The following is an 18,034-nucleotide window of genomic DNA, read 5'->3' on the forward strand; positions in this document are numbered from 1 at the left end:
CGTTCGGTTACTAGCCAAGAAGTTATGTGTACTGTTATCTTTGAACAAAGTCGTAGTTCCTCATACCATCACAACCCCCGAGTTAAATGTTCTATAACTCCCATAATAAAGACTTACCTCGAAATATAAGTTCCTGTGTCTGACCACTGCTTACTAATTCAGCTCTCTAACTCAACGATGACACAAAAATATAAGACGTAAAGACTTACGAACACATAAGACCTGAAGACACCAAAAGAGGTAAGATCAAAAGACACTGTCTTTCCTCACGTTAGAGTTTTTGTTAATTCACATACGCTCGTCATTTCACGCTCAATCGGGGCACCAAGTTCAACCTGGTCCAATCACTTTTAAAGATTAGCATGACGCTATACATATTTGATTGGTTTGATTTATCGTGTCTATTCCGTTTTATATGAAATAGAGTCACTCACTGTCTGCACCAATCAGATCACATACCTCCCACTGCTAGCCTCACGCCGGGCGTCAGGTAATGCGGCTTAGCATTTCTATTGTCCTTCCGGGGATCTCCCTTGGCTTCAAATATAAGTTTTTTCGAGGTCGTTATGCCTTGAGACAACAGTTGCCAGTCCTTTCTCTCGTAACAGAAATATACTTGCCTAATCCTCTCCCTCCAGGCAATCGGCGCCGTGGGTATCCGATCAAATTGCCACATATATCACAGAATCAAATATAAAATTACAGTATAAGGGCCATTATTCCAATCTATTGATAGCTTGTTATACAATTTTGCCGACTTAATCGTCCTGAGCACTGAATACGGGCTCACTACCATACCTACAGAAAATATGTGAAGGTGTATATTGGTATGTATGTGTATATTTGCATTTACATTCCGTTTTCTTTTACAGAAGAATAGTGACAGAATTATTGTATCGACTTCAAGAATGGATCCTCAAGGAAAGGTCGCTATTATAACTGGAGGTGCATCAGGGATCGGATTAGCTTGCAGCAAAATACTGTTGGCCAACGGAGCAAACGTAAGTATGGAAGCAGAAAGGTCTACGCGTTTTTTAAACATATAAACAACAAGAAAGAAAAGCCAGACATTTTATTTTTGTGTGTGTGTTTATGAGTGTTTAAATACGACATTTTTACAGTTATATATCAATGGCTCCCGCCAAAGTAAAGAACTCCTGCGTTCTGCGGTACAAAAACGGACAATCTGTCGTCATCACTTACAAAGCGGGCGTTAAGCAAATAACATTATTATTATTATTATTATTATTATTATTATTATTATTATTATTATTATTATTATTATTATTATTAGAATCATCAATCGGATAAGAACTGGACAAGGCAGATGTGGTTATCTATTGTGCAAATGGGGTTGGACTAACACTGCAAATTGTGATTGTAGTGCCCCTTCTCAGTCTATCCACCATACTGTTGCTGACTGCCTAATTGGAGCTTTCAAAGGAAAGCTACTGGACATTCACCGCACAGCGGATGAAGCAGTTGATTGGGTCAAAAACTAGACCTAGAATTGCAGTATTGTACGGACTTGTGACTACGCACATTTATCCTAAAACTGTATATATATTTACATACATTCATCATACAATAAATAAATAAATAATAAATTAGTATTATTATTGTCATAGTTTTATTATTTTTATTATTATTATTGAAAACACGAACTGAGTGATAAATCCCAGGTTAGCCTATATTTTACGCACTCGAATTCATTTTAGATTCAATCAATTATTAGTCAAATACCTGACTAATTTCTCACATGTCAACAAGTATTTGCTGGGTCTGAATTTGGAATAACCGGGCAGAAAGCTGCTAGGCCTAATAGAGCGACAGCAAACCAGCAGCTCTTATAATCAGTACACAATGAACTGAGCTTTCATGTTTAGAAATATTATCCAGTCTACATGGCAATATTCATTACAGAATAACTCCTGATACTCAAAGAATGGTATGAAACTTACAACACGGAATTTATTCCGAGTTCTGCCTCTGATTTGCGAATTGGCAACTGGAAAACACGTCATCTGGATTCAAAGAGTATAGAGAATGGTAGTGCGTAGCTAGGGTTGCTATTTTAAAGTGGTCAAAATTTGGGACATATAAAAACATTGTGATGGTACACATATCACCACCCGCACTGTATTTATCACAGCGTATTATTATTATTATTATTATTATTATTATTATTATTATTATTATTATTATTATTATTATTATTATTATTATTAATATTGGTGTATTACTGTAGGAATATTTGAAGCTGAAATATCTCCATGTTAGATATTGGTAGTTTATTTTGTACAGGCAGTTGGGTAACGCACGGCTATTTCCAGGTCTGGAAATACACCAGAACTTCGTTTATCCGACCCTCATTAACCCGGATCTCCGGTTTATCCGGATCGAAAATAATAAAAACATGTTTTTACTGGTACAATATTTCTTTTACGGCGTCGACTCTTCATCAACGTCTTTTCCGCCAAGGATAGTTAAGGACAGGAATTGGAAGTATTTCGGCCACTGTCTATCAAAGGTACCGTTCCGACGTTCGCCTAGAATTGGGAATGGGAAACCGTGGAAAACCATTCCCAGGACGGCCGACGTGGGATACGAACCCACGCTCTTCTGAATGCAAGTATTAATTCACTGGTGGTGAATTCGGAAATGAAACCGGTGTTCAATCAGAAGAAGCAATGGCTCATGGAGAGGCAACAATGCAGCTGGACAAATTGATGGCCTATTTAAAATCCTTGACTGAAACCACACCGGCAGAACTGTTGTTAGTAAAACGTCTTAGTGATCGTGCTGCGCGCAAACGCTATACACATGTAACACAGAAAAAAACACACATTATTTTTGTGCATAAAATAGAGTCGTAAATGTACGAAAAGTGTTCTTATAGTTTTTGTACAGTTGAAAAAATGTATTACTGTACAACTTATGTCAATAGATTTTATAACATGTACTGTATTTGTTTTCTTAATTTTTTCCGGATTATCCGGATTTTCGATAATCCGGATCAGTTCCGGTCCCACTCAATCCGGATAAACGAGGTTATTGTGTACATCCAAGGAAAGTTTTCGTGAATCATACGGAGAATCCAAGTCTGGGACATGGATATCCTGAAATCAGCCCAGTAGCTAGCAAAGGACCCTAAAATGAAAGCTGCGGGTGTGGTCGGTAGACAGTCGCGTGAGTACCATAGCGTGGGAAATCTCTCGCTCATGATTTGACAGACACGCCGAACGATCTTGGGCATAGCGAGATGGAGTGGGGGATGGGGAAAATCTATTTATGCGTGTGAAGGACACAATCCAGCGAACTGTTAACAATTTACTTTTGAATAATTTACGATAATTACACAACTCTTGTGCTAGTGTACTGATCTAGTACATGTACTTGGTCTTCTATATCTCAGGGCAACCTTCGGTAATCAACGACCTGGTTTCAAGGCATAGGCCAACAGCGTATATTTGTGTAAGCAAAAGTGGCTCTAATACGGTGTGTTAGTGTCAGTGCTTACAGAGGTACAGTATCAAAGTGGTACACCATGTGTTGATGATGAGAACCGGCAATTTGTGTTGGTACACGAAAACAGTGAAGGGCGATATATATTATATGCATTGTAACTATTGGTCATCGGGCTCACTACAAATGGTAGTGTAGTCCTCGCTGTCATTTCCCACTGTTTCTGTTCTATAATTATTCATTTTGCATAGAAAGTCTTCCAGCAGTTGTTAATGTTTTAAGTGTGAAGTGTTTATGTATCGATGAAGTGCTTTTGCACTGGCATAAGTCAGAATATAGGCAGTTACTTTAAAATAGTGGAAAAGTTATTTCAGAACCTAGGTGTAGTTTCTGCCTGTTTAATCGTTTTCAGAGGGTTAGGTAAGGCCCGAAGCAGATGTACCAGTACTCAGCTTTATGTACACGCCCTGCGAAAGAAAATGATCATGCACTATCAAAATTCGAGAGATCCAATAGGTGAACTCTGGCGCCCAAATTCCGGATATTTCAATTAATAATTCTGTTTATTTTAGGTTTATTATAAAAAAACCACGGCACTTAACGCCCTTGAAAGGGCCTTGACCTGCCCAGCGACCGCTGCTCAGCCCGAGGGCCTGCAAATTACGAGGGGCCGTGTGGTCAGCACGACGCATCCTCCCGGCCGTTATTCTGGGCTTTCGAGACCGGGGCCGCCATCTCACCGTCAGATAGCTCCTCAATTCTAATCACGTAGGCTGAGTGGACCTCGAACCAGCCCTCAGGTCGAAAGAAAAATCCCTGACCTGGCCGGGAATCGAACCTGGGGCCTCCCGGCGAGAGTAGGCACGCTACCCCTGCACTACGGGGCCGGCTTAGGTTTATTATTTGTAATTATATTAAGAATTCAATTAACGCCCAAGCGTGAGGCAAGTACTTCATTTATTTATTTATTTATTTATTTATTTATTTATTTATTTATTTATTTATTTATTTATTTATTTATTTATTTATTTATTTATTTATTTATTTATTTATTTATTTATTTATTTACAATATATAGTATATTACATCATGCCTCCGTGTCTCAGATGCAGGGCAGCGGCCTCTCACCGGTGGGTTCCGTAGTTCAAACCCCGGTCACTCTATGTGAGATTTGTGCTGGACAAAGTGAAGGCGGGGCAGGTTTTTAATCGGGTACTCTGGTATTCCCTGTGATCTTTCATTCTAACAACACTCTCCAATATCATTTCATCTGTCAGTCATTAATCATTAACCCAGAGCAGTGCGACAGGCTTCGGCAGCCGGCACAGTTCCTATCCTCGCCTCTATACCACTTGTCACGAGAGTTTAAACCTGATGTAAACAAATAGGCGGAACATCTTGCCTATGCACGTGGACATGTACGTAGTTGATTGGAGAAGCAACCGTCGCACTCACTCGACTGTATGTGAGCTCGAAGAAAAGTAGTACGTCGCATTAATTCTATTTTATTTTAGTTTATTACATTTAGAGAGTTGGGAAGAGCACGTAATCAAATTAAAATATGGTTGCCATGTATACCGGTATATATATGGTTTTGTTTTAATAAAATAGTGATTAAATAACGAGAAATGAAGGCACAAGGCGTGGTGCAATACAAGAAGTTTTCTCGAAGTTGGGGAAAGTCCCAATCTGTACAGGGTGGAGATAAGGTGTTGCATCTTGCAGCAGCAGTCTGTGTCAGTATACATAGTGAGAGAAATGGAGCAAGAGGTAGGATCATCGCGTGTAGTGAAGCAAAAAAGAGGAAAACCGCTCAGAAGTGACCATAGATGATGCTTCATGAATGTGTTCAATAAACTAAGTGAACAGTATCCAGGTTTAGTCGTTTATTCAGAAGTTCAGATCTTCGCACTGTTGTCGTATGTGATGCGCAGCCCTGTACGTCAGAGGACGAGACGTTGACGGGGTGGAAGTCGGTACTACACGCTCAGCGAATCACAACTCTCTCTTTGGCGGAGGCGTGGACATACCATGTTTATATCAGGATTAAACTCTCGTGAAAAGACATATTATAGATGGCATAGTGGTGGTGTTAGGGGGGTATTATTGTTTTAAGAGGAAGTGCAACTAGGCACGCTAGATGGAGACGTCATTCATTAAATTCCTGACCCGGTCGAATGACTGGAAACAGGCTGGGTATTTTTCATGTATAACATCATATTAAGGTAAACAATATATTAAACCTGTGTAATGGAAAGTGATTGGTATGCTGTATACAGTATAAACCAAATCTTGAAAAATTAAACACAAAACAAATATTTTCTCAGAGTTAAATTTTACTAACTTAATAATAATAAAAATAATAAATGTTACACATAGTCAGGAAACACTCACATTTTGTTGACTACTGTAAAGAAAGGCTGGATTTGTCTTCGTCGTCTTGGCTTTTTGCAGAAGAAGTAGGTTCACTGGCTAGGAATGGATGTTATCGAGGTTTTTTTTTTTTTTTTTTTTTTTTTTAAAACATCTTGTTGTAAAATTTTACTCCCGACCTGTGGTAGCATATTTCTTTAATCGCTCCAAAATGAATTTGTGAACAAAAATACACATTCACCCGAAACGTTATTCCTGGGAAGATATAAAATTAATTCAAATACGACGGAATCTCTCTAGTCCGACACATAGGGGATCAGGCCTTGTCGAATTAAAGAGATTATCGGATGTCTGGATTTTCAAAGAAATAAAAACATAGTTATATAAATCACCTACGCGTTTTCAAAACGGGCTAATTCCATTCGTCGGCTGCAAAACGGGCTAAATGCAAATTTCAGAATAAAATATCGAGGTAACCATTGACCACAGACTCTATAGTTCCAACAAATTAAACCGCTTTTATGTTAGGTATCGTTTAAAATACGATTTTATGTAGATTAGCTGTGATAGAAGAAATCATTTTTACCTCATTTACCCACATTCTGTTAAAATGAACTTGCCCTAATTAGCAAAATGAAACCTCTTAATTCATTGAAGAAACTTGAACAATACTGTGCACAGCTAACAGTACATATTAAAATAAAAACAATACTGTATTTAAAAATATATTTTATCAATGAACAGCAATTCATAACCATGATTAATTTCTGTAAAGTCCATTTTCTTTATCAGTAGGCCTAAATTGGAAAATTATTTTAAAATTTTTTGCTTTTAAAGAGGTTTTTAAAATGTTCTCTGACAATGAAAATACCACGTGAACGGAGGTCGTTGCGTCGAACTACGCACGTGTCGGACTGGCGAAATTTCGGACTGCAGAGACTTTACGGTACAGTCGAAAAAACTGACGCGTCTATAAATTAATTTTCTCAACAAACATTCTGAAAATTTGCAGTCACTTTTCTTCGACTGTAAAATTATTAGGTCTCAGTTTAGTCCCTGTCTGCATTCGACTATTCTGAAATTATAATCTTTCGTATATCTTCTAATGTCGGAAATATTACCCCTCGTCAATTGCATACCCGAAATTCCACAAAGTGGAGTGATAAGGTTGATGCAGTCCATATAAATCCATATAAATACATGTTTCGACGTCAAACAAATCCCCGATAATGACTTCATATCCACGGCATAATGAACAACCAATGTTGAATGTGACTTTACACACATAATAGCTTTCTTCACATTCTTCATATTGTCCCATTCTCCGCTCCTCCCGTGATGTTCAGCACTTTGGACGAGGAGATCTCTCAACCGCGATAGTTCCCCCCTGAGCATTTCAACCTTGTACCATTTTACACTAACAACTGGTGATCACCGGTAGATATTCACCGCCAGGTGCTTCAAGGCCAATCTGTGGTTCATATGGCTTCTGGTGGGACCCAGTGCATGGCTACTCAGAGTATGCGATGTTGGGACATTTGGTCAGTAAGCCAGAGTTGACGTCGGACAACGCTGACATGAAGTCTAGGCAAACCGTTGCGTTGCAGCATTTTCTCGCTTGTGACGTGTTCCATGTACCGTATTCGCAGGATTCATCATGCTGTCCAAAATCTTGCAGGTTTCACTGGCACACTGTAGATTGCGAAGGGAATGGCAGTAGTGGAGCACGAGCGCAACTTGATGACGTTAAAGATGGATGCTCTGAACTACACGCGGTGGAGTCGATGGAACATTCTGGCGCGAACTTCAGTTTCAGCAACGCCATCACGAACAACGATAATTCAAAATAATTCAAGCGATCACTTTGGTTCAAGTTGTCCTAGCGTTGACGTTGATCTGCGTTTCCGTAATCCCAATCGTCATGCTGTAGATTTTTCTCAACTATTTCGTAGGCCAATCGTGTTGGCTGCATGACACAGGTTTGTTTTGACCAGATGGAGTTGTATGTCATCAGGGACCTAAAGTGCAATATCGTCAGCAAAGTCGAGATTTGTCAGTGTGTCCTGGTAGGTCCATTTGATGTTTGCTCACAAGTGCGATATTGCATTCCTCACGACAAGGCCTAAATTGATCATGATAAAGATTAGTGACAGGATTCCTTGCGAACACCGGTGGCCATTTCAAAGAATGTGGTGTGTCCCATATTGGTCTTCAATATGAAGAGTTGAGGTACAACCTTTTGAAGATAGAGACGAAAATTTACTGTATACTAAAAATCCTGGCATATTCCACAGTGTCTCAAGATGGATGCTTTCAATTGCCCCTTTGAAATAAATAAAGTTCATAGAGAGCAGAGAATGATATGCGATACATTGTCGCAGCACGATCCACCACTTTGGAATCCCAATTGATCCTCTCGCAGCAGTCGTTCGATGACACCCCGTATTTGACGCATTAGCTTTGCATAGGAAACCTTACCAGGCAACGAAAGAAATATGATTCCCTGCCAGTTGGCACAGTCCGAGATGTTTCCATTTATGGGTAAAAGGACGAACCGTCCTTCAGTTTTCTGGGACATTCTTCAGTTTCCAGAAATTATTGCAGAATATCGTCAACTGTTCAGCAAATGGCTGGCCAAGATCTGCGAGATTTCATCGAGGCCTACTGCCTTGTTTTTCCGGAGGTTTTTATTTGTGGTTTTCTAATAAATCGTAACTGCTGTGATATTAGCATCAAGTTAATCAAATGCTTCATTTGCATCGAATTATATATTGTCGACGGGTTGATTGTAGACATCCCGGAAGTATTCAAACCACTATTCATCCTGTTCAGCCTCAGTTAGCAAAGGCTTGTCGAGTTGGTCTTTGACTGAGACATTTGAGGTGTTGTGTATTCTCGTCAAGTATGTGAAAATTTGTAGTGATTATTTGAGTCCGCTTAACTTGCAACATAATGGGCTTCAACCCCTTCCTGCATCAGTCAATGAAGGCAAGATATCTTCGCTCGGCGGTCAAGTTAGCAATGCTATTGTTCTACTCCTTATTATTTGTCATGGCCTATTCCCTCCTCGATGGTGCACATTCTCTTTCGTCGATCAACTGACACGATCTGTCTTGCGTCCAACGTTCTTTCCATTTTCCTTTTCGGCTGTCGATAAAATCTTTAATGCATATTCGTATGGTGGTCTTTATCTCAGTTCAGTTATCGTCAATATCGGGTTGTCCAGTGAGGAGCTGGAAGCGGTTGTGTTCTTCAAGCACAATGTTTGTGGACGTGGTAGGACATTACAGCTTCTTAATGGCATATGATCAGGTGGTGGTAGGTCCTCCTTGATGTCTCAATCATAGTTTGAAATTTCCCCTGATCAGGAAATGATCTGAATCAGTAGCTGTAACTTGATAAGTTCTCTGTCTACGGTTAATGCAAATTGAAGGTCGGGGTCTCCATATATTTTTATGGAATAGACGATTTTGGAGGAAGTTATTTCTAACACAGAGGTCATTATCATCACAGAAGAAGACTAAGCGTTCTCTTTTTTAACTTACACAATCGGACGAAATGAATGGAGCATTAGTTCTTATCTTGTAGTTGAGCATAAAAGTAATCCATCTCAGTGTTGTCAGAGATGTTCGTCGGTGCATAGACTTGAACAATCTTGACCCGGCTTAGAGAATGGTAGGAGAAGTGGTGGTATACAAATTCTAATCACTACATTGCATGTCTAAAGCCTGGATTCGTTTCCAACCTATCTGCAGTGTTCATATAGAATGATGGTATAGACGCTGTTGATGGTGATCACGGCTACCAAATTAGATGGGTGAGGCAAACTGCGCTGTCATGATATGTGGGAACAGAGAAGCACACGGTTGAGCAACGCTGATCATGTAGTGTTGTCCATAAAGGCTGCCATTCACTATCGCTCCATAAGTCCGAAGGGAGTGGTGTCACTCCAAACTCTCGTAGTGAATGGAAGAACCACCGTCTGTTTGGCGTGGTGCGATGAGTCTGTCAGATATCTATCACGTTCAAAATCCAGCAGACCGCTCCAACACGCCATCGCGCCGTCGCATAATAAATGAGGTACGTAGAACGGCTCCAAGTCACCGCGCAAACCCGAAGTCAATGGAGAAACCATCGTCGAAGTAGCAGCAGTAAAGTGAAAGATACCGTAGGATACACTACGTGTTTCGAAGTAAGCCAGCGCGCGATCTTATTCAGAGGTGAATGAAAAATATAAATGTTCGCCTTGCCTATTGCCGGTTACGAGTAGTGACTATCACAGCAAAATAAAAATAGAATGAATGATGCTTTGGAGGAATTAGTTACACTCCTTAAGGCCAAAAAGCTTGAAGCGAACAAGGACTGGGTGTTAAAAAATCATTATTATGTTAATATTTCCGCATGGAAGATCGCCTATAAGCGTCAGCAGCATGGGCTTACATCATACTCTGACACTTAGAAGCGTCACCAGCAGTCAATGTGTTAAGCTGCCGAAGTTAAAAGGTGGTGGTGGTGGTGGTGGTGATTATTGTTTTAAGAAGAAGGGTACCTGGAAACAAATGACTCTACGGTGAGCATTCAGACAAGGAGTTGGAGAGAAGCCACACGCCATTATTATTATTATTATTATTATTATTATTATTATTATTATTATTATTATTATTATTATTATCGTTGGCAGAAATAGATAAAATTTTATCCTTATACTTAATTTTGTTGAGAACTTTCTAAATTACTTCATTGGGAATATCTAAATTTCCCCATTCACATAACTGAATTGCAGCATATTTACCATTATACCACACATGGCAAAAAATAATGAACAAACACAAGAACTACCACACTGCGCCGAGCGCATAATAAAACTCCAGCCAACTCTTATCCTAGGGTAATTATCGTAGTTATATTTTTACGTGAATTCAAGAAGACGCCGATACGTAATCAAATATCTCGTCAATTTATCATAACTATGGACTGACGTCTCCACCTAAGGACAGAAAGCTATATCTTAGTTCTAAGTTGTATAGTATTCCAGCAAGCTATGAATAACATCTCAATATATCTTAATTACTATGATTTGTTGACAAAATGCGATGGATAATAGAAGAATGTGAAATAAATGGATTGAAGATAAAAAATTAATTAATTGATTTGATTTTAAGAGATCAATCATTGGCATATCATTGCTACATTCGTTACTTGTTACAATACATTCTTATTGAAATGAATAATCCTTTCTCACATTACATTTCATAAATAAGAGGAAATAATGGAATAATTGCAAATTATCGTGGTTAAAAATTTGGTTAAGTTAAGCAATTAATCGTATCACTATAATATTCTTGATAATTCTAATTGTTTCTCTTATTTCTTATGCCAGTTACTTTCTTTCATTTATATACGTCGTTTAATAAAAAAATTAGCTTACGGAAAAAGATTGGTTTTAATATCTGCGTGGGGCCGATGACCTGCGATGGTAGGCCCTTTAAAACAACAAGCATCATCATCATCATCATCATCATCATCACAATATCTGCGTAGCAAACATAGGTTAATAATCATTTAAGATAATATTAACCGTCATTGCATCATGTGTCAACTTGGTCTCTAACTTAAATAAAATATGCATCATAAATAACCAAACAAATTCTCGACTACGATGAAAATTCAACATTTGACCTCATGATTGTGACTCAACTAAATATTAGGAAATACCACGGTTAACGATATCAAGTGACTTTTATTCAATTGATATTACTGGTAAAAAGTAACATTATCTACTCATAACTATCAAAACCTACCATAATTAATATTTCAGAATATGTGATTTTATTGTAGGAATTCTATGTTGAAATAATCATTTAAATGAATAATTCTCCTCATCAGGATTCATTTCGATGATCTATTCCTGCCACACTATTATATAACTATCACGTCATGTTGCCATTATTGTACGATATGAATTCTCAATCAAAGAAACATTGTTACTGCTTTATAAATACAACTAGCTGATGTACCCGTGCTTCGCTACGGGATTCTCAGGAAGACTGACTTGGTGGTTTTCCTAACTGAATTCAACATAGGTCATTAGAAAAACGTCAGTAGGAATGTAGCGATTGATAGCAATGTTATCATATAAAATACTCGAGCAAATGAAAAACCGCACACTTTCTCACTTTCAACGAACAGTACTACGGTGCCGATCTAACAGTCCAAAGTTTCAGAGCTGGAATAACCAGGTCGCAGACTGCCGTGAACACTCCTCTGTCATTATTCCGTTAAATATGCACACTACTAATTCCAATCAGTGCCTCAGAGTAGGGACTGAACAGCTCGAATGCTATGATGGGCCAGTGTGTTACGTACCAGTAATATCAGAAAATGTATGAACCAGAGGAATGGCATGCTCAAGAAGAAAGTTATTTAACTCCCCAGCTACTTCCCGCCAATATACAGGCAGGCTGTTACACTCGGTACGACCGGGCGAGTTGGCCGTGTGGTTAGAGGCGCGCAGCTGTGAGCTTGCATCCGGGAGATAGTGGATTCGAACCCCACTGCCAACATCCCTGAACATGGTATTCCGTGGTTCCCCATTTTCACACCAGTCACACCAGACGGTACCATAATTAAAGCCTAGGCTGCTTCCTTCACACCCCTATTCCTTTCCTATCCCATCGTCGCTATAAGACCTACCTGTGTCGGTGCGACGTGAAGCAAATTTAAAAAGCCTCGGTACGCTGCAGTAATCCTATCCATCGGGAATGAGTGGAAACAGAAGACAAAAAGCATATCACAACAAACAATGGTCAATGTAATGTTATTGTTGATAAAGTTTATGAGCTTTCTATATTGCAAGCCTTCACATTAATTTTCTTTCGACTCTGTGATATTAGGGCGTCTTACACAATTATTTATATCATAGAGTGTAGTTCCTTATTCTCAGACTTTAGATACCTATTTTCACTAAATTCTGTTTACCATTTTCTCTTGACTCGGCGCTGATATGAATTTATTAACAAAAATCCAAATTCATGAATATCTCTGTGATTATATGCGGTACGGTCACAATGTATAAGACATAAGTGATCGGAAATTTAATAACTTCTTACATAACTACTACTAACATACGACATAACTAAAGTTATGTTTGTTATGTAGTAGTTATCGATACGACCACAAATAACATAAATAACTTATTTCAGAATTACATTTCAGGCCTTCCCCTAAACTACCATTTCACTCAGCGTGAATAAAATAATTTATAGCCTAGATTGTAGTGGTCATCACCCGACTTTACATACCGATTTTCATTAAATTCTCTTCAGCCGTTTTCTCGTGATGCGTGTACAGACAGACAGACAGACAGACAGACAGACAGACAGACAGACAGACAGACAGACAGACAGACAGACAGACAGACAGACAGACAGACAGACGAAAATTACAGAAAAGTAAAAAATGCATTTCCTTGTTACTGTGGACATGACCGATACAGAAAGACCATTCATTCTTTTAAAATTCTGAGATATTTACAGACAAAACTCTTATTTTATAGTCTATATATAGATATTAAACTTTAGGCCTTCCCCTAAACTACCATTTTTCTCAGCGTGAATAGAATTATGTATATCCTATATTCTAGCGACTTATTTCTCGTCTTTGTCTACCGATTTCCATTAAGATACGACCATTAACAACATAAATATTTGAAAATTGAATTTTAGGCATTCCCCTAAGCTGCCATTTCACTCAGCGTGAATAAAATTATTTATTGCCTAGATTATACAGACTTATTACCCCGACTTTGCATACCAATTTTCATTAAGACACGACCACTAATAACACAAATATTTGAGAAATAATTTTCAGGCCTTCCCCTAAACTACCATTTCACTCAGCGTTAATAAAATAATTTATAGCCTAGATTGTAGTGGTTCATCACCCGACTTTACATACCGATTTTCATTAAATTCTCTTCAGCCGTTTTCTCGTGATGCGTGTACAGACAGACAGACAGACAGACAGACAGACAGACAGACAGACAGACAGACAGACAGACAGACAGACAGAAATTACGGAAAAGTAAAAAATGCATTTCCTTGTTACTGTGGATATGACTGATACAGAAATACCATTATTTTCAAATTCTGAGCAATGTACAGACAAAACTCTTATTTTATATATATAGATATTGATCCGAGCTCGCGTTAATATTATCTACTTTCTCTTCAAATATTTCATTTACATTCATTATATCATCGTAGCAACATATTCTTTCAATTCCTTCATTATCATTCTCATATAACGTTGTTTCATATCTCCCATCTTCCCATTTCACAACATATCTCTTCCAATTATATCAAATACTCATCTCATATAACTTATATCAACGCGTAAATAACTTCATTCTTAATTATCATCGGATCACAAACTTCATATAAAACATCAACATGCCTTCCATTTGCCTTCATATCCATATTTAATCTCATTTCAATTATTCATGACAACATATAATCTGCACACATTCAAGACGTAATCTCCTACCTTTCATCTAAAATCCTACAGTATTCTATTCCTGAAAACTTCATATACATCGCGGAAAATTCTGATATGGTTCTTTGATATCATTGAAATAACTCTGCCACATATTTAAGTCACTTTCCCTAACCAAAGATTATCTAATTTCTTATGAAGAATACCTATTTCGATCATATTATCGACAAATGGTTAGGATACTCGCGAGAAACTAATGTAAGTTGACTCATTTCGAAGACAAAATCGCCCTATCATCTATTCATCAAATGCAAGCAATCTACAATACCGTACATATTATCTAGCAATTTTATTGAATTCTCTACGAAACGTATCTTTTTCCTTTAGCCATCGGGATTATGTTGTTACTGGTTCACCATCAGCAGCTGTGGTTAGTCTCCATGGTTCACCGATAGCCATCGAGACGTTGTCGGGAATGTCGCTCTCTGCTGCCGTCATCTTAGCTGGATTGACCCCGGAGAGTTGGGCCCATCTTCTCCTTAGAGACTCATGGCGGGCTTGTCTTGCTCAATTAGAAGAATCAAATACACAGATGACATCAGCTCCAAAATATCTACTGCAGCCTTAATTTCTTATATTCACTACAATTGCTAAATGAATTGATAGTTATAACTGTTGCGTTAGATCGAATTTCACTTCTCTGAGCCAAGACCTAGTCTTTACCCTCTTCTTAGCGTTTGGCTTATTCAACTTTTGCTGTATCTTACGTATTTGACGCGAATATTTTATTAATGAAGTTGCACTTACGTAGTTTTCTCGTATAAATGTGTCTAAGTTCTTCTTTCTTTACTTCTATATAATTCAATGTTATATGGAGTGGTTTGCTTCTTGATTGATTGCATCCGCTTTCTAGAAGTGTCTGTTCATTTGTAATTTTTTATAGTGTTAGCGTTAACAATTCGAACTCTATTTTGTTATATGCACTGCCATCATGATCGTGACCGTTTCATCTTAGCGCGATACCGTATTTCATGACATTTTATAACTTTATGCATTGTATTTCATTTCATTACCGGAAATGCGTACAAATCGACTCTACCAAATTACTCCTAGAACAATGAAATTGCACAGTACTTTCGCGTTCTTATTAATATATCCGCCAATCATTGCATTAAGAAAGACAAATCGCGCTTTTTGGCGTTCTCCATATACCTCTCTTACCGGTACTACGGAAATTAATTTTATAGTTAGTCGTTGAACTTGCAATTTCGTTCATCGGCCATTACTAAAGACAAAACACATGTTTTTAAAACCAAACTACCCTTATTTCAATTGCAGCCCCTAAAAACCGAATGTCTTAACACATCACCGCCAAAGAACTGTTAATTGTTTTCGTTTGTTGTGTATTCGAATTCAAATAATGAGGCAGTCAGTGTTACGATTTACCGGGCGAGTTGGCCGTGCGGTTAGGGGCGCGCAGCTGTGAGCTCGCATCCGGGTGATAGTGGGTTCGAATCCCACTGTAGGCAGCCCTGAAGATGGTTTTCTGTGGTTTCCCAATTAGGCACCAGGCAAATGTTGGGGCTGTACCTTAATTATGGCCACGGCCACTTCCTTCTCATTCCTAGACCGTTCCTGTCCCATCGTCGCCATAAGAGCTATCTGTGTCGGTGCGACGTAAAGCAAATAGAAAAAAAATGGTTTTACGATTTTACCGTATATTGTGATAGCTCGACCTTGGATTTTGTTATGATATGTTTCCGAATGTTGCATCGCTTCGCTGCACAGTAAAACACACAACAGATGGCTATTCTTTAACGTCTTGTTGCATTAAGCAAAAATAATTTGTTCTTTTCTTTTTTATTTCTATGCCCAAGAAATCACTCAGGACAGATTGACTGTAATCTGGCTCTGTCCCCGAAAATCCAGAATAGATAGCAACCCTATGCGCAGAACACTAGCCTTCTGCTGTTCGCGGGATAACCTTCCGCACTACTTGGTTGTCGGCAGCAACATGTTGTTCTTGTGAGAAAAACTTGAAGCAGCAGCAGCAGTTAATACAGTGTAGAATTATTACTTTAATACAATAATAATCGTATGGTCTCAACTACCGTGTTTAGACATTTTAATTAAACGCCATCTGGCTGTCTGCTCGCCAATTTCGACGTTTCGTTTTACTCTAGGCCTACTTCATCTAATGAATACTACTAATTAAATACCTTCCATCTAGCTTGGAGAGTACGTTGGGTGACAAGCAGTGTGGTTTCAGATCCTGTCAGGATCAGATTTTCAGCATGCGTCGGTAATTGCAAAACGCTGCAAGTGGAATAGATAGTTGTTTTGTAGGTCTAGAGAAGGCATATGACAGAGTACCGACGGGGGAAAAAAAATGTAGCAATCAAATGCATTTATGAGGACAGTAATTAGGCAGTAGGAAGAACTGAAAGTAGAATGAGGTAGAATGTAGGGGGTCAAACAAAACTGTAATCTTTTACCTTTGTTGAAAATAGTTTACATAGATTATCTAATGGAAAGTATAAAGTGGTAGGGAGGAATTTAGTTAGGTGGAAATGCAGTAAGCAGTTTGGCCTGTGCCGACGACTTGCTGTTAATGGCAAATTGCGCTGAAAGCCTACAGTCTACAATATCTTGGAACTTGAAAACTGGTGCAATGAGTACGGTATGATACGAAAATTAGCCTTTCCAAGACCAAAGCGATGTCAGTAGGTAAGAAATATAAGAGAAGTCAGAAGTGAGAATACAAAGCTGGATACCATTTCAACCACATACCAGCTCTCCTGCCATTCTTAAAGTTTTGGCAGGGAATCGAACCCGAGCCCCTGAGGACGGCAGTTTATAGCACTAAGCGTTACGCTACGGAGGCGGACTAAGTTACGGATTAACTCGATTGATGAAGCTGAGCCCATTAAACGGCTACAGTGGTGGGGTCATGTGAGGCGACTGGAGGAAAATAACGGACTCAATTCTCGAGGTAAGAGAAGTAGAGGAGAACCAAGATGACGATGGTTAGACACAGTTTCTAACAATAAGAGGTTTAGAACTAAACGATGCCACAGAACTAGCTTCAAATGGGGATTGCGGCGAGATTTAGTACATCCACAGAGGCTGGCAGACTGAAGGCTGAATGGCATAACGTTGTTCAACGTCCGTATGTGTAACCTTAAAGTACCCTACACATGTCCTCTGGGTGGTGCTAATGAAGCAACAACAACAACATGCCGCCGTACTTCCCTACTAGGTCTCACGGCCATGACAATTGAGAAATCAACTTCAATAATAAGAAAAACAGTCCTTCTGAGAACTCTTATTTCCATACCCGAACCTTCGCCTCTCAGTAAACAATCTGCCAGCTAAACATCGAAAGCATCAGTAAGGCAAAAAAATCTATAATGAAGTTGTATGTATGTATGTATGTATGTATGTATGTATGTATGTATGTATGTATGTATGTATGTATGTATGTATGTATGTATGTAGCTTGGTGGACGTTCTTCCTGGCATCGGCAGCCACTTCTTCTTCTTCTCCTTATTTTGCTTGATGGAAATTATTCCTGGTATCGGCCGGCCGCCGCTTCTTCTTATTCTTTTTCTTCTTCTTCTGTGGCTCTGCAATCCTTGGTAACCGTGGTTGGTTCTACTAGTTCCCGCGAAGTTGAAAACTAGAAAAGTGGCTGGAATTGAT

The 18,034-nt window shown here is 38.7% G+C and overlaps 1 protein-coding gene across 1 annotated transcript in view; it reads left to right on the forward strand.

Moving 5' to 3' along the window:
* Positions 1–874: 874 nt before the first annotated feature.
* LOC136874034 (15-hydroxyprostaglandin dehydrogenase [NAD(+)]) overlaps positions 875–18,034 on the forward strand; it is a 112,179-nt gene continuing 95,019 nt past the window's right edge. The window contains exon 1 of the mRNA XM_067147528.2: positions 875–1,001. Within this exon, the coding sequence (XP_067003629.2) occupies positions 909–1,001 (93 nt within the window). The 5' untranslated portion in view covers positions 875–908. The remainder of the gene's footprint in view (positions 1,002–18,034) is intronic.

This window comes from Anabrus simplex, chromosome 5, assembly GCF_040414725.1.
Source record: "Anabrus simplex isolate iqAnaSimp1 chromosome 5, ASM4041472v1, whole genome shotgun sequence".
Taxonomy (NCBI): domain Eukaryota; kingdom Metazoa; phylum Arthropoda; class Insecta; order Orthoptera; family Tettigoniidae; genus Anabrus; species Anabrus simplex.